This window comes from Neolamprologus brichardi, chromosome 20 (genome assembly GCF_056152115.1).
Source record: "Neolamprologus brichardi isolate AB-2024 chromosome 20, ASM5615211v1, whole genome shotgun sequence".
In the NCBI taxonomy this organism is placed as follows: Eukaryota; Metazoa; Chordata; class Actinopteri; order Cichliformes; family Cichlidae; genus Neolamprologus; species Neolamprologus brichardi.
This window is the reverse complement of record NC_142123.1, coordinates 29,179,412-29,204,596: the sequence shown is the minus strand read 5'-3', so window position 1 is coordinate 29,204,596 and position 25,185 is coordinate 29,179,412. Positions and strand designations below refer to the sequence as shown.

The 25,185-nt window shown below is 41.0% G+C and overlaps 1 protein-coding gene across 2 annotated transcripts in view; it reads right to left on the bottom strand.

Annotated features, from left to right (window-relative positions):
- plekhg5b (pleckstrin homology domain containing, family G (with RhoGef domain) member 5b) overlaps positions 1-21,287 on the bottom strand; it is an 82,435-nt gene extending 61,148 nt beyond the window's left edge. The window contains exon 1 of one of the 2 annotated variants that reach the window (XM_087834363.1): positions 20,558-21,287. In XM_087834363.1, coding sequence (XP_087690489.1) covers positions 20,558-20,639 — 82 coding nt within the window. In that variant the 5' untranslated portion in view covers positions 20,640-21,287. Of the gene's footprint in view, positions 1-5,867; positions 6,021-20,557 lie in introns of those variants that run through there. The other variant, XM_087834361.1, reaches the window with a different exon arrangement.
- Positions 21,288-25,185: the final 3,898 nt, after the last annotated feature.

Sequence of the window (25,185 nt, the reverse complement as noted above, 5' to 3'; positions counted from 1 at the left end):
TGGGTCTATTAATAGCATTCTGCCTATGACTGTCAAGTGGCTATGCATTTTAGCAAACTACTGCTAAGATGAATATTATGTAAATCCAGCCTGTTCTCATCCTGGGTCATACACGGCTGTTCTGTCAATGTCACCTCAGAGGAGACCGCAGAGTGTCCTCGGCTTACGTGTTAGGAGATCTGTTTCACTATTGATCAAAGCCATAGTGAAACTGATCTGGTTTCTTGCTCAGGACTTCTAAGTGTTGCTTTTTAAATGCACCGAGTACCATCAAAAATATTTTTTCAATGCAACAGCATTAATGAAGGGACATAACTAAACCCAGTTTACAATTTTAACTTCAAACCTAACCAAAGTAAGTAAGCAAAGGTGAACAGCAGGAAAACGTAAAGCTCCCACGCACCACAGACTCCTGGTCGACAGTGGTGTTTGAGTCCACCTCCACCCCTCCTGCCTCCTGAGGCCTTGATTATACTTCTGCTGCAGACACAGACAGCTGGAGACACTACAGCTGAGGAGTCGTTCCTGTTATACTTCTTATGCTTCTACTTCTAAAGTCTGCTGTCTGGGGTGCGTGCATAGTTGTTGCTGCACTGTAATGAACATTCTTAGTGCACAGGTGCACAGTCACAAAAAACAAAACTAGTAAGCTCGTGGACACCAGCACCTTCTGGCGGCATCGGTATTTTACCTCTGGGAGTGAGAACAGATCGGTAAATCCTATTTAAACATTACTCTGCAAAGGCAGAGCAGCAGCAAAGTAACCAGATGCCGTCACTTATAGATATAATATTAGAGCATCACAAGTTTCCTTTGCAATGAGACTGTTCGAGAAGTCTGCAAATATGTTGACTCACAGAAAGACACATAATGGTTTCGACAGTATGACAATAGGATACAACCGAGTGAGAATCCACATGGCAGGAACACACCTGTTAAATCCAGAATTGAATTCAAAATCCTGCTCCTCACAAACAAGGTCTTAAATAATCAGGCCCCATCTTATCTTAATGACCTTGTAGTACCATATCACCCTATTAGAGCACTTCACTCTCGCTCTGCAGGCCTACTTGTTGCTCCTAGAGTATTTAAAAGTAGAATGGGAGGGAGAGCCTTCAGTTTTCAGGCCCCTCTTCTGTGGAACCAGCTTCCAGTTTGGATTCGGGAGACAGACACTATCTCTACTTTTAAGATTAGGCTTCAAACTTTCCTTTTTGCTAAAGCATATAGTTAGGGCTGGACCAGGTGACCCTGAATCCTCCCTTGGTTATGCTGCAATAGACATAGGCTGCCGGGGATTCCCATGATGCATTGAGTTTTTTATTTCCAGTCACCTTTCTCACTCACTATGTGTTAACAGACCTCTCTGTGTTGAATCATATCTGTTATTAACCTCTGTCTCTCTTCCACAGCATGACTTTTATCCTGTCTTCCTTCTCTCACCCCAACCGGTCGCAGCAGATGGCCCCGCCCCTCCCTGAGCCTGGTTCTGCCTGAGGTTTCTTCCTGTTAAAAGGGAGTTTTTCCTTCCCACTGTCACCAAAGTGCTTGCTCATAGGGGGTCATATGATTGTTGGGTTTTTCTCTGTATCTATGAAGCGCCTTGAGGCGACTTTTTTGTGATTTGGCGCTATATAAATAAAATTGAATTGAATTGAAGGTCTGAGAGTCCATAAGTGGGGAGACTGGGATTGGTCCAATCCTCTCATTCAGCTCCCAGACAGAAGATTAAGCTATTTTTAAAGGCTACCAGACAGGAAATCACTTAAAAAAAGAAAAAGAAAAGAAGAGAGAATGCAAACATTCTTTTTTTAGAAATAATTGCTTAATGTCCACACCACCTTTGATTTCAAACACTCATTCTCACTCCCAGGGGCTTGTGGTCCGTAAATAACGACCCCCTCCGTTATTACTAAAGCCCAACTATTTTGCTGTTCCTCTACAGGTGGATTGGGTTTGGGTCTGGTAAGCATCCCTTAAATCACAAGCAGGTTGCAGCTGTTTCCAATGCTGAGGCTTCAGTGGCACTGGGGGCAGAACACAGGCTTTCTTCTTAATGTTGTTTTACCCCAGTGGCGGTAAAAACCCACACATGTGCATCGCACACTCTCCCACCCTTTCCCTCCGTCGTTCTCCCTCCACCACATCTGAACACACCCGAGGTCGCCATGCATAAAACTGAAAACCACAGGACAGCAAGTGTAAACTGTTCCACAGAAGAGTGGAGGAAGCAATCAACAGTTTTCAATTTACAAGATGTGGAAAAATACAAATATCTGATTAACTATGCTGAGTCATTTCACAGTTATTTAACAGCAATGAACAAAAGCACCGTTCTCCAGCCTCTCCGTGCGTATCCAAAGGTCTAGGTGACTTTTGCGTTAAATTAGAAAACTCACAACCCTGTCACAATTTTTAAGAGGCATCATGAGGGGATTACTGCATAGCTCAAATTGTTGGGGGCATTTATGTCAGAAAGTACAGTAATTGGTACAAGTACAAGATATTATTATTGTGACCTCTTTGTGTCAGGCTTTTCTTTTATGGACTTTATTGGTGCTTAACTTTCAGCAGAACACAGACATGTTCTGCTGTTACTGGAACTCGTGTCTGAGTATGACCTGAGGAATGCCAGTGTGCACTTAGCACAGTGTACAAGAAGTGCATGTTGGGATAAACCAATGATTTTAGAAGCCTCAATTATGACTCACTTAAGAAAAGTTTTAAAAAGTCTGCAATTAAAATGACAAAAACGACTCCTAATTTGTTCAGAACCTTACTTATGTTACAAAAAGGCCAAAATAGCTTTCATTATCCAATTTTTGCCCACAATTGTAGCTGATAAATTACCACATGATCAGATGTGTTACATAATATATACTGTGATTGTGTAACTGGGTTCATGAGTAGCTCTAGTCATGCTCTTTCCCCTCAGCACTAAAGTCAAAGTCTTTCCAGAAGCCAGTCAGAAACCATCTTGGTAACACGACTGGTCAGTAATTTTGAAGCTCATTTCCAAGTGAAGGGAAACTTTAAATTCAATAGTTACTGTAACAAAACAACTGCAATCAAACGTTTTAAAGGCTTTGTGACTTTGCCAGAAATAAGGTTTTAAAGCTTTGAGGCTAAAGTGTAATACAATCATCCATCGACGGAGATATTTGGTGTAAAAAGTTCATGAAAGTTTTGAATTTAAGTCCCTTTGATGGTGCAAACAGACCAAAGAGTTGCACAGAGAGAGGCTAAACAACAACATCATAAATAAAATCGCGCCTAGCTATCTTACTGATCTTCTCAGCCTGTATATTCCTAGTAGAGCACTGAGATCATCAGGCCAAGGCTGAAGACCAGAGGGGACCATCCTTTCGCTTCAGTTGCACCTAACCTCTGGGTACAATCTCCCACAAGCTAGTCGCGTGTCTGATTCGATGCAGACTTTTTGAATCCTTGAATACTTATCTATTCGGTTCAGCCTTCCCGGCTATCTAGAACACGCTTCTTGTAAGTGTACGCTCATGCAACCCCCTTTTCTTCTGTTTTGTTGAACCATGTTTTGTATTGATTTTACCTTTGAAGTTTTTTTTTTTGATATCCGCTTAATTTGTATGCTTGGTTAATCAATGCTTTCCACCTGCTAGCTCATTTGCATTTGTATTTTGCTGCTGCTTTTACTGGATGTTGTGAAGCACTTTGGTGTACCTCTGGTTTTAAATGTGCTATGTCAATAAAGTTGTATTCTATTGTGACAGATAATTTATCTTCAGCAGTATCAAACACGGCTTATTTTGCTTTATTAAAGAAGCTATACATCCAACTATTTATTTATCATTGTAGTTTTTTATTACTGATTCTTTTACACAGCACCTATAGAGTTAAAAACGTTGGTTGTTCTCCTGAAATTTAACTTTGTGTCAATTTTGTACATATTTACACATCTCTCAGGACAGACTGTAATAATCAGGTGATCCCGTTTACGTCTGACATTCTCCTCAACTTCAGCTGAACTGAGCAAATGTTAGCATGCGAAACATCAGCGTGTTAGCACTGTAACAGAGAACCTCTTAATACGGCGACATTAGTGTAAAAGTCGAGCACCGCTGTGCCGTGGTACAGCTTCACAGAGTTGCCAGCACAATTAGATTCTTGGTCATATTTCAACCGCTGAAAATATGTCAAAAAACCAGATCCGGTGTTCTGACAAACCATCCTACTTTGGCAAAACGTCCGACCGTAAGTAGTTTATGCACATTTCTGCTGTCACAGAGTAATTCTAGCACAAATGTAAGTAGGTATGACGGTCTGTCACTTAACTTTGCCCATCAGAGTATGGCTGTAGCTCATACTCAAAGCCAGGACGGTTTGCCACTTCATTTTACCCGTTAAAGTATGCTTGTAGGTCTTATTAACAAAGTTAGGATGGTTTGCCACTTAATTTTGTGTTGTGCGCATGCGCAGAAACAACGGGTAGGATGGTTTGTCAGGTAGGATGGATTCCCAGAACACCGGATAGATAAGATAATCCATGGAAATGATTGAATTCTGGATTCAAGTTTTTGTTTTTTTCCATTTTGGTGAATGTAACAATATAAAGCTAAAGCTGACAGCTAGCATACAGTTGAGAATGTTTTCAGTAGAAGCTCAGGACTTAATTACAGAAATGGAGAAAAAAAATGTAAGGATCACAGCCTGACTGTACCCTTCTTAGCTCCTCTCTTCGTCTGCCAAACAGGTCTGCCTCAGCAGGCAGACTGACTAAAAATCAGTGCGATTTCCAAAAGGCTGGCTGGCAAAGAGGACAGGATGAAGAACATTCCTCCACAGCCGTGTGTTATCACTTCCCTTTCACTAATGGCGTAAATCGGGAGGGGCGGGAGAGGGGACACAGCGGAAAGCAAGTGCCCCTGTGCCACTTCAAAAAAAAAAAAAGAAAAGCACAGAGTGGAGACAGGGGAGGATTTCAGTGCTGTTACGCACTTCTTCCATGGTAAATATTTCATCTGTGAAGCTGGTCTCATCCGCTCTTTCCCTCTTGTCTACCTCATGTGAGGCTGTCTTCATGCCAGGTCACTGAGTGCTTTCCACGGAAGAACAGAGCAATGGAAAAAAAAAAAAAGCCTTTCCATAATGGGGATAAAATACTTCACTCAAAATGAAAGTGATCTTTTTTTTTTCTTGCAGAAAAGTTACATAAAACAATGCAGAGTTATTTCTTATGAATGTTAAAGGATCACTTGATCATATCAGTGAAATACGGATGCGACTTAGTGGACAAGCTCTGAACTGCTGGTCCATTTCTTTTTTCCTTCATAATGAATAATGCTCATCTTATAAGCAAAGGAATTTCCTTTTGTTTTTAATTAACTAATTAGCATGAAAGACGGTGTATTTGAGCCTAAATGTAACCAGTCTGGTGGGTTTTTTCTCAGCAGACACATACTGGACACATTAAGATTCGTAAACTTGAGTGCGCGTGAAGATTTTAGCGTTTGGCTCTCAGACGTGCACACAGCAAACATGTTCTACATCAAAGCGAGCCAGCATTCACACCGTCACTATTAAGGCTGGTTCCAAAAAGCAGCTTTGAGCTTTGCAGTCTTAAAGAAAGCAGATCAGGGACAAACAATTTGTAATAATCTGTAATCTAGTACATTTTGAAGTGTACAAAGACATTTGCCCTGTGGTGATTAGTGAAATGGGGCTGGTTAATTAATTTCTGTGGCATATTTGGCATCTCAATCTTTTAAAATAATCCAAAGTAAAACAAACACAAACCAATGCAATGCTCATCCTTGTGTTGTTGTGCAGAAAACCAGACACACAAACACTAATCCAAAAGTTAAGTCAGGTGACCTGGTTCCTCAGCTTACCACACAGATCATGGATGACGTCCAGGGATGAAGACCAGGAGTAGCGCTCCATTAACCCTTCGCTGAAAGGAGATGGCAAAGCCTCCAACTCGTACACACCACGCTTCTTCCAGTAGAGGAACATTGTGACTTCTTCGACAAGCAAATATTTTACAGGGATGAGTATAATTTAGCCGTTTGCCCATACTTTGCATGTGAAATTGAAAAGTCTGAGCAGCCCATGGCCCCTTCCCCCACTGAACAATTATCTGAAGCTCTGCAGACAATTATTACTCCCTTTTCTTTGACCATTTTTAAAGACAAAGCCTGCCAGCCAACTCTGCTTTCAACTTTGCCAACTGCCAATATGTTCATCTGTAATCTCCACCTGCACGATTACCTCATCCAGCTTGCGCTTGCTAAAACTTGCTTTGAACCTCCTAAGTCTGATCCTACTTTACAGCGAGTCCAAGTGAGCAAATGCACTTCCTTCAACTACAATTATATTTCCAGAGGACAACAGTATCAATTCTGTAACTGCAACAAACTTTTTATCATTTAAAAATAAGCAACATTTAATACTGCATCTGATCCCACAAAGCAAAGACCAATAAATGTCTCTGAACCGTCTGTTCACTGCATCGTCCTGTTGATCCTGTAGGTTTTTAGATTCTCTGCTAATCATCCACTTAAAGCCGCCCACCAGGAGCTGTCAAGCACCAAATGCTGTCCTCTTCTAATCCATTTATCCAAGCTTTTCCCAACTAAATTACAGACAACCAACTGCTAAAAAGGGTGTTGCTCATCTCATCTCAAGGAGCAAGTTTCCTTTGCCGTCGCCTTCCCTGAGGTTTGACTTTAGCCATGACAAAGTTTCTCAAACTGTGCAAAGTTGGCGTGTGAGGCAAGCTGCTCATGTTAAAGCCCTGTGTAGGATCTCCTGGAGATAGGGGGGCTTTCTGCCCACTCCATCAGACAAGTGTTTTATTCATGCAGAGGTGAGTTGCATGCTGGGACGGGCAATGTGGGCCAATGGCTTTTGGACTGGGTGACACAAAGATCTCTTTTAGGCCTCCTCCTACATCCAGAGCGGACTTTCTTTATGTTTTGCTCAAACTGTAAAAGGCTGACATTTTTCTGCATTGATTAGTGCCCGCGCCCTTTATGTCTCCTGAAAGATTTATTCGTTTTTATGAATGCACCAGCTCTGTGGAGCATGAGCTCAGATATTTCTGAGGAGGTAGAACGCACACATCAGCCTCTCGGAAATGAGCAAAAGGAGTCCAGTTGCAAAACGCCCGAGTGAGACAACGCACTCCGATCCTCTAATATCTTGGAAAAACAGCTGAAGGGTTAAACCAACATGCAGTTAGATATCAAATCAAGACATAATATTTTCCAGGGTTGCTTAAAGGTTGATGCACTGCTATTATGCATCTAAAATGGGAGAAGAAATACTGTGAGAATGTGCTGCGCCGGCCGGGGGAAGGGAGGGACGTTGTCACACATAGCGACCCACATGTCCAATTTTGGGATAAGAAATTAGAGGGTAGGATGGGAGCTGGTTTTCTGCTCAGCGCCGGGCTTTGCAGACATATGGTAATAATCTGAAGCAGCTTTGAGCACGCAGCTTCCCTTTTAATGAAGAGCGCAGTCGTGCAGCATGAGAACTGGGAAGCAAATACAAGGGCCAATTTCCACCTACTACAGAAACAAAGCTGAAAGCAGATGAGATATTAGCCTCGCTTTCATCATCATCCATCAGCTCAGCTTTTAATAAAAAGACACTTCTTTAGTCCTATCAAGAACAGAAAATACCTGCTCAGGTATGGCACCAATACTGACACTAGAATGCTTTTATGTCTGATCTCATACACAGAATATTTGTGTATAATTTAGAATCTAGAAATGGTTTCTGTACAGTGACAACACATTTTCAGAGGCTGGGCAGGTGTTTGCTGGCAGACTGTGCATGTTCAGGTCCAGTCAAAGTTTAATCCCTATGAAAAGACTTTTGGTATGGGTAACTTTGGGTTTTGTGGAAGAGTCTGATCAGTTTGACTGCACATGTTTTTTGAGCAGGCTTTTGTTGCATGCAGGTGCACACGCACAATCTTAAAACCAAAGGGTCATTTGAACCTTTTTTATTAGCATGTTTTAATTTAGCTACATTCATAAACAATGACTGGCGCAGGGAACAGGAACCAGTCTTCAACCGTTATCTGGGATCCAGATATCCTGGCCACTGCCTTCAGAGGCTACAATTGGAGATGAGTCTAAAATGCAAGGGAATCTGTATTTTCTACCAAGATTACACAGCCTGATTTATGTATAATTTGCCAAGGTTTGACAAAGGTTTCCAGTCACAAATAGGTATTCCAGCAGTTTGCATTGCTCTTTCAAGAAGTAGCCTCGAGTACTAAAAACCACCAGCATCCCTGCCTCTTAAACCCTCATTTTTGATCTCCACACTCCTACTCCCTCCAAAAAAGTCAAGTCACAAGTTCAAGCTAAAAATAAACCTGATGTAATCGCTATAAAATAATCAGGATTATTTCTTTAGACTTAACAAAGAATCTCAGAAAAACAGAAGACATTATGCAACTGTTTTTATAAGCTCAGCGGCTCTGCCCCTGGCTTTTAAAGCAGAACATTCATGTATAACATCCGTGGACTAGGTGTTACAAATCTGCATTCCCATCTGCTTGAGTCATTCTCACCCATCTTAAAATAAACACCACACAAAACATGGCTGAAAATGAAGGATTTCGAACAGCTGATCTGGATATCAATCATTCCCTCTGATAAATGTAAACTTTTTAGGGCAGAAATCTTGATGCCAGTGCAAAGTTTCGAAGTGCGCGTCTCTCAGCAATGTAATGATGAATGGCAGTCCTCAACCAGTCTCTGGTACTGTAAAGATAACAGCAGAAGGAGCAGTAGTATGATGACAGCCCTATTATTGCAAAGATGTTGATCTTATCATCCAGGATATTGTAAGGAACAGTTTGACCCTGACTGACACTTGTTATGCTCAGAGTTTGATAAGAACTTTGCATCATATCTGCCTGATAAGTAGCTACAGCCAGGAGATGGTCAGCATAATAAACGACAAAGGTCTTCATTTCCATAGCTCACTAATTAACACTACTTGACAGATTGAGGTTTGTCTCTGTGCTTTGCTGGAAACCCTTCTATTGCAGTGCAAAGTGAGCCTTCACAATAAAATCCCTAAAAAGAAATATACGCATGCAACAAGGGAACAAAGATTCCTTTTACACTATTGTGGTGACAGAAGCATCTATATTTTCATATGTATGTAAAAAACAAACTGGGTTTCTAAAACATATCAGGCAGTAAAAGGTTCATTTCTTCCTCTTTATGCAAAGCTATGCTAACAGCTTCTACACTCACTCGCTACTTTGTTAGGTACACCTGTTCAACAGGCGTGTGATTAGCTGATCAGATATTCAGCCAATCACACGGCAGCAACTCAGTGCATTTAGGCAGGGGCTGTATCCCAATTCAGGGTCTGCAGCCTTAAAGACCGCATTTTAAGGCCGATTATGTCATAACGACGCGACGAAGGTTGTCCCAATTCGAAGGCTGCTCGAAATGCGGCCCTCAAATGCGTCCTTCATTTCCCTGAATTTTAAGGATGTGGCAGTGTAGACTTCGTGGCCCAACATATCCCAGAATGCATAGCGCGGCGGTGGGTGTGGATAATTTTGCCTAAAAACTACAGAGAATGATCAAAGCTCATGTAGAAACAAACAAACAAATGAACAAAAGATTTTCAATGCTGTATGAAACGTTTCCAGCTGTTAGTATCATGGTTGCTAGGCAACCTGGGCAGCGCGATGGAAGCTAGACCGTGCCATTTCACAAGCCTCGCACTTCCGGCTTTAGCGGTCTTTGAGTACGCGGCCCTTGTGGACCGTTAAGGCTGCGTACTTTAAGGCTGCAGATCCTGAATTGGGATACAGCCAGGGAGTCACTCAAGATGATCCGCTGAAGATCAAACAGAACATCAGAATAAGGAAGAAAGGCGATTTAAGTAAATGTGGTGCTAGACTCCCTGATCTCAGTATTTCACCAACTGCTGATCTCTAGCTGATTGTGTCAAAGGAGAAAGTTCAGAGTTTTTCAGGCTAATAGGAAAGCAGCCACAACCCAAATAACAATTTGTTACCACCAAGGTATGCAAAACAACATCTGTGACGCAGATTGGCCACAGCAGCAGAAGACCACACCGCTGCCACTGTCAGCTAAAAACCAAAAAAAGCTTCAGTTCACATGGGCTCACCCAAATTGGACAACAGAAGAATGGAAAAACATTCTCTAATGTGACGAGTCTCAATTTCTGCTGCAACATTTGGATGATAGGGTCAGAACTTGGTGTAAAGCAGCGGTCCCCAACCCCCGGGCCTCGGACCGGTACCGACCCGTGAGTCGTTTGGTACCGGGCCGCGAGAGTTGAGGCTCAGGTGTGAAATGTATAGTTTTCAGGGTTTTTATCGGTTTTCAGCGTTATTTTGTTATCGTTTACTCGGTTTTCCTTGGTCTTTTTATGTTTGTTATAAATAAATTTACTTTTTTTCGGTACCGGTACTAGTTTTATTTTGTTGTATTTCTCCGCGACACCTTAAAGGCCGGTCCATGAAAATATTGTCGGGCATAAACCGGTCCGTGGCGCAAAAAAGGTTGGGGACCGCTGGTGTAAAGGCCATAAAAGCATGGGTACATCCTGTTTTGCATCAACAGTTCAAGCTGATCATAGTGTAATGGTTTTCTTAGCACATCTTAGCACCAACATTTAAATGCAACAGCCTATCAGAGTATTGTTGTCCATCCCTTTATGACCACCTTCATGGCCTTTATACACAAATCTTCTGATGGCTGCTGTCCTTTTATAAAGATAATCTCAGATTGGTACCTCGAACATGACAGTGAGTTCTCAAATGGTCTTTGCAGTCACAATATCTCAATGCAACAGAGCACCTTTTGGATGTGGTACAATGAGAGATTTGCATCATGGATGTGCAGCTGACAAATCTGCATCAACCGTTTGATGCCATCATGTCAACATGTACCAAAATCTCGAGGAATGTTTCCAGCACCTTGTACCATGAAAAATTAAGGCAGTTCTAAATGGGGTCCAATCTGGTACTTGCAAGGTATACCTAATAAAATGTCTATTGAGTGCATTTGCTTTATATACACCATGCAGAAGTCCCTAGCAGTAAGAATATTTTCTAAATGCCTCAGTAGTCATTTAATCCAGTATAGCACTGCTTATAAACCTTTAAGTCAACACACTAATTAGAGGTGATATTACTACAAATATTAATGTTAATTCAGCTGCCTCCAACTGATCGTAGTAGCATAAGACAAAAATAGCAAGCAAAACGTCCTAGTGTGTCAAGCCTGAATGAACTGGCTGCTCAACAGGATCACACTCACTAAAGTATTAATGGTGTGTTGAGGAACGAGTGAGCGAGTGGCTGCAGTATGACAAGACTGTAAATGAGACTTTTGGACTGTGAGCAGCAAGGGGGGAAAAAAGTGTGTAAGTCTGAGTGTCGACAGAGGGAGTGCAGTTGAAGGCTTGTGCGTGCCCATGTGGAGGAGGTTGGGGGTTATATTTAGCAAGGTGGCCCATCAAACAGGCTGAGGTTAACCTCTCACCAGCAAACTAAGAGCAGTTAAAGACGTCTCTGTGTGAATGCTCGAAAAAAAGAAGAAAATACAAATGATTTAGTTTCTGCCTCACCAAAAAGCAACTTCCAGCAAGACTATCCATTTCTGATTTTACATATGGATTAATACATTTAAGGAAAAGCAGCACATATTAATGTGCACATCAAACCTGCCAAGAGGCTGCGTATTCGAGATACGTTTCAGGGTATGTATCACTCACCTGTCTTTTGCAAGAGGCACATTTCCATTCTATCCAGAGCCTGAGACACATTTCTCTACTCTTTGGATACAATTTATCTGGCTTCTGTGCTTTGCACGATGCACACCACCTGCTTTGACTCCATTTTTTATATTTTATTACTTTTGTGCTTTATATGATTTGAAGGAACTTTTTTTGTTTTTAATATATAACCAGTCACACATAGGTTGTGCCAAAGGATGATGATCTCAGAGACTTTGGATTAAATCAATACTTTTGGATTCACCCATCCAAGTCAGGGTTGGACAGGAGCCTAACCCAGCTGTCACCGGGCAAAAGGTGGGCCCAGTCCGGACAGGTTACAAAGCTATCCCAGGGTTAATAATTCAATCTGCTTTCTGTAATGCCTGCACTCATAAGACGGACAGACACGCACACAAAATTTCATTCGCACATGTCTCCACTCTTTGAAATCAACATCAATCCATCGTCATCATCTCAAAATGAGAGAAAAGTGAAGGGTATTTTTGACTGTTGTTTTGACTATAAATTAGAGTCAACTATGGCTTTGCACACACGCACGCTACTCTCCTCCGCTTTTTGTTTCATCATGTGCGTTTTGCTGGTGAAAGATTCAGCTGTGTGTGGGGAAGGTGCGGTGAAGGGTGGAGGCGAGACAGATGAGCCGTTTTACACATTTGTACAGGTTGAACAAGCAAACAGACGCACAGGCGGAAATATATGTAAAAGTTAAAAAACAAAACAAAACAAAAAAAAAGAAACACCATGAAACTGACTTATTGGTTATTAGCAGTCTCGCAGAGGGATCACAGGACTATTGGACTATGGAGAAGATCATCAAAACATACTGTCTGGTTTCATTTCCTTTTGTCTTCAACTAAATGAAAAATAAATTATGTTTCTTTATCCATCATTACTGCTGTCAGTTTGTCAGTTGGGCACCATTTGTCTGGCTACTCTGCTTTTAGCTCTTCAGTCGCTGCTGAAAGACAGCAGGCTCTGCAGGGCCTGCAGCTGTGTTAGACTGTGCTATGAGCTAAATGCACATGTCGCTATGCTAATATGCCCACAACACTAAGGTGTTTATTAGGGGTGGGGGGAAAAAAATCGATACTGTGTAGTATCGTGATATTTTGTTTGCTAATAATGTATCGATACAGGGACAGCAGAAATCGATATTTTGACTTCAGAGCATGTTGATCCTTTTTCTGAGCAAGAATCCTGACATTCCTTCACTGTCCAAATGTGTTTAACCTTATTTTTGGCAGCAATAAACATGACATTATGACTTATTTTAATTTAAGACATGTTTTATTTTAATTAAGTTTAAAACTTTTTTATTTAATGTAAAATTATATTTTGTTTTAATTTACTTTCAAATTCTTCAGTTGCTGAAGGGGCTGCATAGTTTTCATAAATTTGCATAGTTCAGAATAGCTATAATTGTACCAGATGGTTGCATTCAGTTAAGTTGGACTAGACTGTAATACAAACCGTTCAGTTTGTCAACAATATAACTGAAATGAGAGAAAGACTGAGTGCGAGACTTTGATATTAGATAAAATGAAGGCCTATTACTTGGGAAAAAACTAAAAATAATTGGGAAAAAGACATTGGGGTGGATTTATCTGATGATGAGTGGAGATCTTGTTTAAATCGTATACATACTTCCTCCTTTTGCATTCGCCATGGTTTAATTCAGTTTAAAATTCTTCATCGTCTTCATTATACAAAAGAGAGGCTTTCAAAATTTTTCCCAGAAGTCGATCCTGCCTGTCCCAGGTGTGGACATAATCCAGCAAATGAGGGTCACATGATGTGGTCTTGTCCGAACCTGGATAATTACTGGGGAAATATATTTAAAGCATTATCTCATATCAGTGCGCAGAACTTAGTGCTTGATTTCCGCATTGGCATTTTTGGAGTTATGCCATCTCAATACAAAACGAGTAAATCTCAGGAAAATGCCATAGCATTTGCTTGCCCGTAGACTTATTCTATTCCACTGGAAGTCTGATAAGGCTCCTTCATACATACAATGGTTAAAGGAGGTGCTTTTCTTTTTACCACTGGAAAAACTTAGATACAGAGTTCTCCCATCACAACAAAAATTCTCTGCGACTTGGAACCCATTTATTGACTATATAAAAACGTATTTTCCAGATGTGTGACATACATTTTTTGTTTGTTTTGTTTTGTTTCTCTTTACATGAGCCTCGGGTGGGGAGGGGGGGGGGGGGGGGGGGGGGGGGGGTTCTTTTTTGTTCGTTTGTTGGTTTGTTTTGTTTTGTTTCTTTTTTTGTGTATAATGGCAACGTTTCCATTATGTATTGTGACCATGATTTGTGAAAAAAATAAATTTAAATAGAACTTTAAAAAAAAAAAAAAAAGATAAAATGAATATTGATAAAGTTTACCTTTATGTACAGAATTTGAATATCGCAAAATATTTTAAAAAAATTGCAATAATATCGTATCCTGCGTCAAGTATTGTGATAATATCGTATCGTGGGATGTATGGTGATTCCCACCTCTAGTGTTTATGAGTATAATTCAGGTGAGAAATAAAAAACGGATTTGTCGAGTGTAACACAGCCTGCAAATATCGGGCTGTGAGTATTATCACACTCTTCTGCATTTCAGGCCATTCTCAACAAATCTCTTTGATTCTGTAGTATTTGTTTAACGAGTCAAGATATATGAAGAGGTCACCTTAATTTTAGGCTACGATTTAAAAAGAGAAAACGCCAGTTAACTTACTTATAAACTAATTCAGTGCTAATTAGAACTGACAGGAATAGAAACAGATATCAAGTCAGATATCGAGTCATATGCTTAATCAGTTCCTTTTATCTGCCATGGTTTTCTGGCCTGGTCTTTTTGGCAGTCGTGCATCGCAGGGCAATGATGTCAAACTGGTAGCAGACCTGAGAAACAGGCGGGCCTTTTTTCCAAGCCGAACTCTTTGACTCAGAGATGTAAACCTGTCTTAGCGCAGCCTATACACAGAAATCTGATAAGGAATCAGTAACAAAATCAACATGGACAGAGATGTTATTATTCTTTGTGGATGCTCGATTAAAAGTATTGGACAAAATAAAGTGCTGAGTCACACTAGCGCTTGATAAAAAGTCAGGAGGCCCACCAAAGTTATTACAGTTCACCTTGAAGGGGGAACATTAATGTGTAGACAAAATTTATTGACACTGTATTCTGTGGTTGAGCTCAGCCTTGCAGAGTCATTAGGATTCTTCCCCTAGAAACTGTAAAAGTGTCAAGATTTTACAGCAATCTTTAAATAGTTCATAAAGTATTTCAGTGTAGGGCATGGAGGACTTTATAAGGCACCAAGACAGGGCGACACCTGAGACCTGATAAGAGACAGGGTTGATAAACAACAATTAAAAAAACCAAACAAACCAGCCAACTTGTTTATAATACAATCTGACTGTTGATTCAACACATGTAGATTTTATATTCCAGTGGCCAATGAAATTAAAGTAAATTTAGATAAAGCTTTAAAGTCCCAGTAATTCACCACAGAGTCTCATCTGCCTCCATCTCACCGTATACCTTATATCAGCGGTCCCCAACCCCCGGGCCCCCCGGTCGTTTGGTACCGGGCCGCGAGAGTTGAGGCTTGGGTGTTTATGGTTTTCAGGGTTTTTAATCTGAATTTCTTTAATCATTCTTATCGTTAACTAAGTTTTCCCGGGTCTTTTCCCCCTTATCATGAATAAATCTCACAACTTATTTACAGCTGGGCTCGTCAGGCACTCTTCTTGGCTGCAGTGGTTATTATATTTACATGCTTCCAGCTCCCGTTTTTGCTCGGTGACAGCTTGTACTTTTCGACTCTCCTTTTTCTCCCTCCCTTGCTCACAGACACATAACGTGTATGGCAGTCCATTCTCCCTGCAGCACGGACTACACTGCCTATGATGCTACATTCTTTATAGGGCTATATCTGTAACACTCTGCCTATTGCCTTCATATTAAATAATTTTTGTGAATAATTTTTACAAATATTTCTTCACGTCATTATGCGGGCCGCAAGTAAGGGTGAGATGGGCCGCGAGATTGAGACACAGACATTAGAGCCTCTTAATGCGTGTTTTGTTTGGGTTTCCAGTGGAAACTTTCCACCAGCATGGAAACCAAAAACAGAGAGGGCATAGCCTTGTGAGACAGGAAAATACTGCCGTGTAATCCATTCATTTCAAAAAGTAACTGTATTCTAAATACCACCTTTTTAAACGGTAAATGTAACAGAATACAGTTACTCATATTTTGTATTTTAAACAGGTAACGGCGGTACATGTACTCCGTTACTCCCTTCTATCACAAATCAAGGTAAAGCTTAAAAACACTCGCTCGAAATGAAAACAAACCCAAACACAAATTATTTTGACCTTGCTTGAGCGCCATCATCAAGTCTTCATACAACTGAATGAGAGAAGTGAACGAGTACCTGAATTTGAAACGAGTAGATTTTACCACATGTCTTCTGAAGATATCTAAAGCGCTGATATAAACCCTCAGGAGCTGAGTTAGAGGGGCCATCCCCAGCGAGTGAGTCATGATGACACATGGTGTAATTTAACAGTCCATCCTTAAACCAGCAGCTCAGAGGGACAAACAACCACTCTTCAGCTTGTTGATATGAATAATCCCATAATTGAAACAATCTGCTTGAAATTGCAGAGGGGGTCTACGGTTGAGAAGCCAATAACAGAGTCAACGGGAATCAAAAACACTTATTCTTGAAAAGTACAGTTATTGTCATGGGGAAGGCTGCAATGCACATAAACAGTCATTTAAGCAGGGTGGAGGTTACACGTGTGGAAGGACACATTTAGAGATAAACATTTGCAGTTATGTTTCTGGTTAAAGAAGGTGTGTGTGCGTGTACGTGTATGCGTGCACATGTGTGTGACCTTTACACATGCCCTCTAATTATCTGCTGCACAGTTTGAAGTGAGCGAGCGCACCGTTGGTCTATTTACAACATGATGAGGCCCTGACAGCGTGGAAGAGCTTTTGATCACATTAGCTGCCTTTATTCGCTTGAAGTTGGCAAAGTGATGCGGAGCGTGAATTTACAAAACAAGACTTCAATCCAACGCTGACCAACGGAGCAGATTTCATATGCAAACTGAACGAAAATGCAAAGTGGAGGCCAACAGCTTGTGCTCTGTGTGACGATGCAAAACTGCATGGACAGACTACCCCTGAAGTGCACCAACCGAATTGTGAGCCTAACAAACCTGCTTCTCCGATAAGGCAATGCGCCCTGAAATGGCGCAAACTTTGACTGAGCGTAAGAAGGGAAGCGTATCAGCTTCTGTTCGTCATTGATCATTTAAAAGTGCTCCAATGGGAAAAGATCTGTGAGAGAGCAGTGGGGGAAAATAAGCCCTTAGCTGACAGCAGGTTTATGACAATGACTTCATCTGTGGCCATAAACAAAAACACTGACACTGCAGTAAAGTGTGCAAGGCCACAACACCTGCTCAGTGTGCCTCTCAAAGCACCTGAAATCAATGTTTTTTACATTTACAATAGATCACGACTTAAAGGCAAAGGCTTTGTTCTCATCAGCTCATCAAGCGCTCACAGCGAGAATTAGAAATGCTAAGCGTTTAAGAAAAAGTCTGGTTCCACAAAGTGACACAATGACTGCTTTTGTTATGACAGTGTTGCATTTTTCAAGTTTTTAGAAAAAAAAACAAAGCATTAAAACACAAAAAAGAACAGTAAATGCACTGAGGACTAAAAGCTAGTGGAGAAGATAATGTGGAAATGACACACTGTCTATTACCAGAGGAAGAACAAGAGCAAAGACTTCAAAGGGGAGAAATAGGGCAGTAGAACCACAACGGTCAAATATGTGGAAAATCTGTTGGTTGTACATGAAATGAGAAAAGTTTTGGGTCGCAGGACCTTCATGAACTCCCCTGCTGTGGGTAAATCAACAAGCAAGAAGTGGAGTGCAGAAATAATTAGATGCAAGGAAGGAAATACATTTTCTGTCAGACACAGGGAAGGGAAAGATTGCATAAGTGAGCTATTGTTGTTCAGTACAGTCTGCAATGCAGATCACATTCAACTAGAGACAAAAGCTAACTGTGTTTACCAATATTTACTGTAGTACCAAAAGAGGTCAACTTGCAGTCATTGCATTTTATCAAAAAACCCAAAAACTTTTATACGTTAAAAGAAAAAAAAAAATACTAGGATGAGATGGAGCAACACACAAGAAATTTGAATGATTATGTTTCTGCAACTGAAGGAAAGAAAAAAAATAAGCAAACTGTGACACAAAATGGCATCAGGAGAAGACATGAATGCAGAGAGGGAAAAGGAGAAAGGAAAATCACACTGGAACAACAGAAAGACAGTTTGGAAAAGGAAGTTTAAACTGTAACGAGCCACGAGCCAGACAAACACTAATACGCACTCGCGCGCACACTAACACACACCGTGGCACATGCACGCAACTTTCAAAGGTCTGGTCAGGCTCCAGATGTTCCCTGAGAGCTCTGCGGCTCAACATCGGGTCCATTTAGCTGCTATTCAAGACCCATTTATTATGCTAAAGATGTTCTGATTTAGATTCACGTCTGAGCACTTCCTGGGCAAACGTCATCTGCCAGCGGAGCTCATTTGATATGATCAAAAGCACCATTACAGCTGTTAAAGGAGGCTATTGGTAAGATATATTTTCTTGCCGTTTTAAAGGCGAAGAAGAAAAACTGTCATACATCTTCTCATGAGCCTGCATGGGCAGCGACTTCTTGAGGGCTCATTTCAGAAAGGAAATTACAGAATCCATCTGTAGATGAAGATCATGCGGCATGATAAAAAGCCCCAAAGTGGCTAGTGTTCTGTCAATGGCTGCAAAAGAATGGCCTCATCTTGGAAAGCCACAGGGCCGCCAAGTCCTTAAAGTACTCAGAAGAAGATAATTTCATCATCTGTAATTTCTAATTGATCGTGAGATGTGATTAAACACGGCTACTAAAAATACTGTTTCCACTGCTGTTCGGCATTAACGTGCAAACCTCAGCTCTGAAGTCTGTAAATCACTGAAACCACTTAAGTGGACAAAGCAGCTGGTGAATTATTCTGCAAGCTTAATGAAGTGATTAAATTTAAAGAAAATGAAGTAGAAATTGGACACACTCCTGTCTCGAGGATTTGTGGCTCTAACAAGAAAACATTTACGGGCATTTTTCCACTAATTTCAAATATTAAATAGACTTGATGATTAATAGGGGTCGGAATCAGAGAGTAACTCATAATACAACACTATCACAATGTGTTATCCATCCAATTGGCTACCACAAACTAAAGTCTAACCAACTTGAACAGCCTTTGCCTTTTGTGGACACAGGTCTTTACCCCTTGGAAGTAACTTGGAGTAACCTTTGAAGCTCTTCTCTAAACTGAACAGGTTCTGTCATATTTCAGGTCTGCTTACAGACCAAATAACTTGAGTTTGCACCAGAAGTTAGCGAGGGTGGTCTCTGCCCATGCAGCTACCCTTGGAAAAACATGGAAACTGTTCTTATGGCCATCGTACGACATTTCATATATATACTCAGATGTCAAACCTCATCATTAAGGGTACAGGCGAGGTCGTCAGATGTTGCCTTTATGAGTGGAAGAGGTCAATTTCAGCCTCTGACATCAGTGAACATCACCGATATGGCTGTACCGATAGTAGTCTGACATGACCCAAACAAATTAGGCTCAATCGACTGAAAATAAAGACATGCGAAGACCACACTTCTACATTTACGGTCAAGCTTTGCATGAACAGCACATGATGCTGTAATACTACAAAGCATTAAACTAATATGTCCTTCCCACGGTTGACATCCCAGCAGTGAATAAGTGCACACAGCAGAGATATTTCTTCAGTTTTTGTTTTGTTGTGGACGACAGAGACCAGACTAGACATCTGGCCCCAGATTAGACCAGTGTGTTTAAGACAGACTTAAGACTCCGGTGGCCTGGAACACTGAAGGGTTCCAGACTCAACCAATTAAGGCTGCTAAACTTTAACTCCGTGCATACTTCACTTACTGCATGAACCCATGGACTGCAAACAGTGTACATGAACATGTAAAGTCTATAAAGGAGAGGGGGAGCGAGAGGGAGCTAAACTCCAAGGACATCAATCTGATAAGTCTTCAAAGCTAGAAGAGTCAAGTATTCATTTTATTAGGTTTCCATCAATAAAAGCTCAACGAGAAACTAATTTGCAGTTTACCTGAGTGTGAGAAACAGTTAGATAAACTCATACTGCTAGAAAGGTCGTTGCACTTCTAAATTATGAGCGGGAAAGAGTGGAGGAGTGCATGAAAAAAAGAACTGCTGTAAATTGTACTGTCTGGAGATTTACAAGAGGTAATATCCATCATCTGAGTGTATACTGAGTTGTCCCAAGATCCTTTATCAGGTGCATAACTTAAGATCAGAGTGTACTGTCCTGTCTGACTAAAATATTCCTGCCTCCAGCTGGGATAATTGCTCAGGTCACTTGCCAAATCCAGCCATTAACTTTGATGACTGGAGGAAAACATGACACAAAGAACTGCTGCCTGACGATCAAAGCCACGAGAGCTCCTCTCTTCCCCTTCCTTTGTGACTTCTTAAAGACAAACTCACAGTGAATCACTCAAATAAGCATGCTTATCCAACATTATCCAGCTGCAGACTGAGCAGCCGCTCGAATATTAAGATGGTGATCAGTCAGTAGCTGACTTCATGAATTTTTACTTACTCGGGCGTAATCTGAGACCAAGCCAGCTCCTTGGTGGCGATTTGTGCAGAACTGAATTCATGGTCCACTTGTTTGGCACCATCTAAACATACAATCCTTCTCGAAATCCTCTCCCCGCACCAACTCCAGCTCTTCGCAGGTCCGTGTGTCGGTGTGGAAGGCTCAGCGCTGATCAGCCAGAAAAATGTTTAATTAGCACATTTTCATTTTCCTCTCATTCCCACGGTCGACCTCCTCTAAAACGCAGTGCGCTCACACTGGAGGATCTGCTCGGCGGCGAGCACAATGCTGTTCATATCACGGCGAATGCGCGGAAAAGAGTGGCAAAAAGCATCCCTCGGTGCACACGAACTAAAGTTAACGCTGGTCTAACGACTAGTGAAGCACAGCTGCAGCTTGGACTGTGCTCTAAATGACCTGTTGCTGTGTGCACGCGTGAAAGGAAAAAAAAAATCCTCCCAGGGTTCACCGAGCAACGTCTGTTGGTGAAGCTCGATCGGTGCAGGAGTGGGATTACGAGGAAAAACCGTCCCCTGGCCTTTAAAGCTGCAGCTCAGTGGATGGATTTTCTTCTTAACGCAACTTTACACAACGCTCGGGTGAAGTTGGATTGTCCGCAGTCTGCTCCGGCCGCCTTCTCTGTTCAGACACCGGTTCTCGTCCATTCATTCATGGATCCTGGATCCACAAAGACCCAGTGCAGTTTCTCTCTCTCTCTCTCTCAAGTGGCGCAACGCCACCGCTGCTGCTGGAGGCGCCAGAGACACACATGCAGTCAACAGCAGCACAGAGCAGAGGTTCATTCACGCTTTCAGTAAACTTGTCACATGTAAACAGTGAACACGAAACAGCATCAGGTGTTGGCTCCACCTTGAACGGCAGGTGACGAGAAAGGAGAGCGGAAATCCCTGGGACATCCCAACCCAACAAAGGCTACACCTTTCTATAGTGGGCCCTGCAGTTAATGTTGTGCCTGTGAAACTTTCTGTTTTTTATCAGAGGCGTTTCCAGTTTTGGGTTTTTTTAATAGGGGTGCGCCTAAAACAAAGCTGCACTGGGTGGTGGGGCAAAGGAAATGAAGTAAAGTCGCTGTAGACAACACTGGGCAAGGTTTTCTGACTCATACGCAGCCTTGTGTCCTTATACAGATGGTATTATTTTAAAAAAAAAATTTAAAAAAAAAAGTGGTGCACAAGACCTCAGACAACTTTATGTATTAAAAACCGCTTTACAAAACGATAAAACAAGTAGACTATTAAATAAAAGCCACAGTAATAGTTTAGCATTAAAATGTACACAAATAAGCTAAAGCAACTGAGGTAAAAGTAATTGTGTTGGAGCACATGTACTTTACATCACTATTGATTTATTAATGTGTATATCGAATTAATGTTGCAACTGGAAACTATTTTATTTACTTATATACTTAAATGTAGCTTTATTTATATTAAGCCAGCATCAGTAGTACCGGAGCTTTAAAATACATGATGTGAACTACAAAGTACATTATTTACAATAAGAATGCTGTGGAATAGAAGCAGAAGGTAATAGAGAACTTCTTAATGTACAAGTACATTAAAACAGTACTTCTGTAAAGTATTACATCACATTTTGCTCACGCTCTCTTCCAATGGCAGTGGGCGTTGCAGGATTAACTGTCCTTGCATCACTGTGCCCTAATGCAGTAACAGTGGTGGTGAGTTGGGGCACCAGGTCAGTTAGCGTTAATTTTAGTGGTCCCTGGGACATAAACGCTACTTCTATGGAATCACCAGTTAAATAGATAATAGAGAAACGTTTAAAAAGTCTGCTGATTGCAGCAGTGAATATTTTCTATTAATATCAATACAGATATCGAGTGACATGATGAAGACTATTAAATGGGTTCTACTGTACCAAAGCTAAGTAGACATCAAGTATTCATGCTAGCTACTGTGAAAATCAATGTAACCAAACAGTCTAAAGAATCTGTAATTGCATGCATGTTTACATTGAATGTGAACAAGACTATCTCTACATTGTTGTTGTTGTTGTTGCAGGAAGAAGATGAACATCACATAAAGAGTGAGGCACGGATTTTTTTTGTGAGGAAAAATACAGCAACGAAAACAGGATTTGTGCACAGCTTTGCCTTTTGGCAGGTGTCCTCGATACTGTTCCAAGTTTTAACCAGATCAAGAACCTCACCAACTCTGCCAAACCCACCATAGGAAAAAAAAAAAAAAAAAAAAAACAGCTCACATGTCCCATTAAAAAAAAAAAACAACTAAAATTTTTATACTTAACTGGACTGCCAAATATTTTCCCTTTAAAAGTAATGAGGTGGTGTGCAAAATGTAGACAATATCGGGAAAATATGACAATTTCAATTACTCAAAGGTCAGGCTGATGTAATAATAGCCTGTGATACGTTTCTATTTGATTGAAATTTAAATTTTGGAGGATTTAGTTTTTGGGGGAGGGGGCACCAAAGAGGAAAGACATCAGTAGTGATCTTATAGAAACGTTGCTGCCATCAAACCTGAGAAGAGTTATAAACTCATTTCCAAATAATTTTTAGCTCATCATTATTCACAAGTGAAAAATATTCAAGACAGTTGACAATCACAGCAAACTCACCACAGTGTCAGAACATACAATGCTCAGAGAAACTGCATAAATCCCAAGCGCTGCATCTCAGACTCTTTAGGCCTTTATCAGCATGTTAAATGTTAATGTTCATGACAACAGAATTAGAAAAAGACTGAAGGAGCATGGCTAGTTCGGGAGGGTTACCAAAACAAGCCATACTGCCATGTTCTTTAAAGAGAATATGGCAGGACAGCTTAAGTTTGAAAAATTACATCTGAACAAACCACAAGATTCTGGAGCAGCGTCCTCACTTTGGACATATTTGACCAAAGTGGAGATGTTTGGACGCAATGCACTGCACCAACCAAACACAGCACATTTGCACAAACACCTCATAACAACTGTCAAGCTCGATGGTGGCCTGATGATTTGGGTTTGTTTTGCAGCCACATGACATGGGCACCTTGCAGTCACCTTGAGTCAACCATGAGCTCGTCTGGCTCGTCTTGCCAGCTAAAGCTTGGCCAAAATTGGTAATGCAAGAGGATAACGATCCCAAGCACAGCAGCAAACCTACATCTGAAAAAGAAAAAGTCAAGGTGTTGCAATGGCAAAGTCAAAGTTCAACATGATTAAGATACTGTGGTGGGACCTTAAGAGAGCTGTTCATAAACAAATACCCGCAAACCTCAGGGAACTGAGGCAACATTGTAAAGACTGGGCCAAAATTTCTCCACAATGCTGTGAGAGAGGGATAAAGTCATACAGAAAACAAATACTTTAATTACTGCTAATGAATCATGGGTACACTCAGTTTTTTCACACACCGGTTCTGCATTTTGGCTTTTGCAAATAAAAAATGGCATAATTATTAACATATTTAACCTTTTGATAGAACAAGTTGATTTTTATTATGCAAAATCTTAGAATTGAAAAAGGGGATTGCATCTATGTTATCTTAAAATCACATTTCTGGTTTATTTGTTTTTTGAGGTGAGTGGCATGTGCACTACTGATAAGACTTTTCATGCATTTAAATGTACTCTGAACTGAAATATATCCCACCAGTTTCATGTAGACTGCCTAGTGGCACATCTACAGTGGGCTCTGGGTTGCATGAGGTCTAGAGGAAAACATCTGACGTGACAAAGCCAAAACAATGACTCTGCCAAAATGTAGCTGTGCTGTGTTTGTGCGCTCCCACCCTCAAATAAAGAGGCGGGCAACGGTGAACAAAGACGAGCGAGGGGGCAGAAAGGGGATGTTAAAACAGCCCACTTAACAAATGAGCAATTCTCCACTGCGTGACCAGCTGTTTACGGCCGAGTCCTTACAGTCCTTCAGTTCTTCCACCGAGATAAGATAAAGGTCAGGCTTCGTGCAGCAGCATCTCGGTCCAGCGATCTTCTTCCTTAATCTTAATTTGCATCGTAAATTCATTACGAAACATTAGAGTTTAACAGAATTACAATCTTATTACAGGCTAGAGTTCTGCTGTTCAAAACAAAGTGGCAACATAATTGTCTGCTGCCCCCTTGAGGGGAAAAAGCCAAACATCTAGAAACAACAAGCTCTTTATTTTCATCCGACACAGGTCAACATAAGGAACTGTAAACAAAACCTCTTGAATGGCCTTAAGTAACAAATACAAAAGAGGGCAATAAAAATGGAGACACTTCTGTAAAGGCTTTGATTGGTGTACAAACAACACAGGCATTGTCCTTGTTGGGTTTTCTTTGCAAATTCAACTGAGCTCACGTGAAAGACGTCTTCATAACTGCATCCTGTCCTCTTCTTTATTTTTTTTGGATGGAAGGGAAAACAACACGGAAAGCGCCGGCGGTGAATACTTTATAACAAAACAGCTGCCAACATGGAAAACTACTTGTCTGGATCAGGCAAAATACTGCACACAGTGATAAATTAAATTGCTATTAAACCGTTTGAACTCTACATGGATACATGATTATGATATTTAAATATTAAAGCAGCTGTAACAACCACCATTCACGATGCTCTAAATAGCTGGTGAAGGTAAGAACCACATAGTCTGGAAA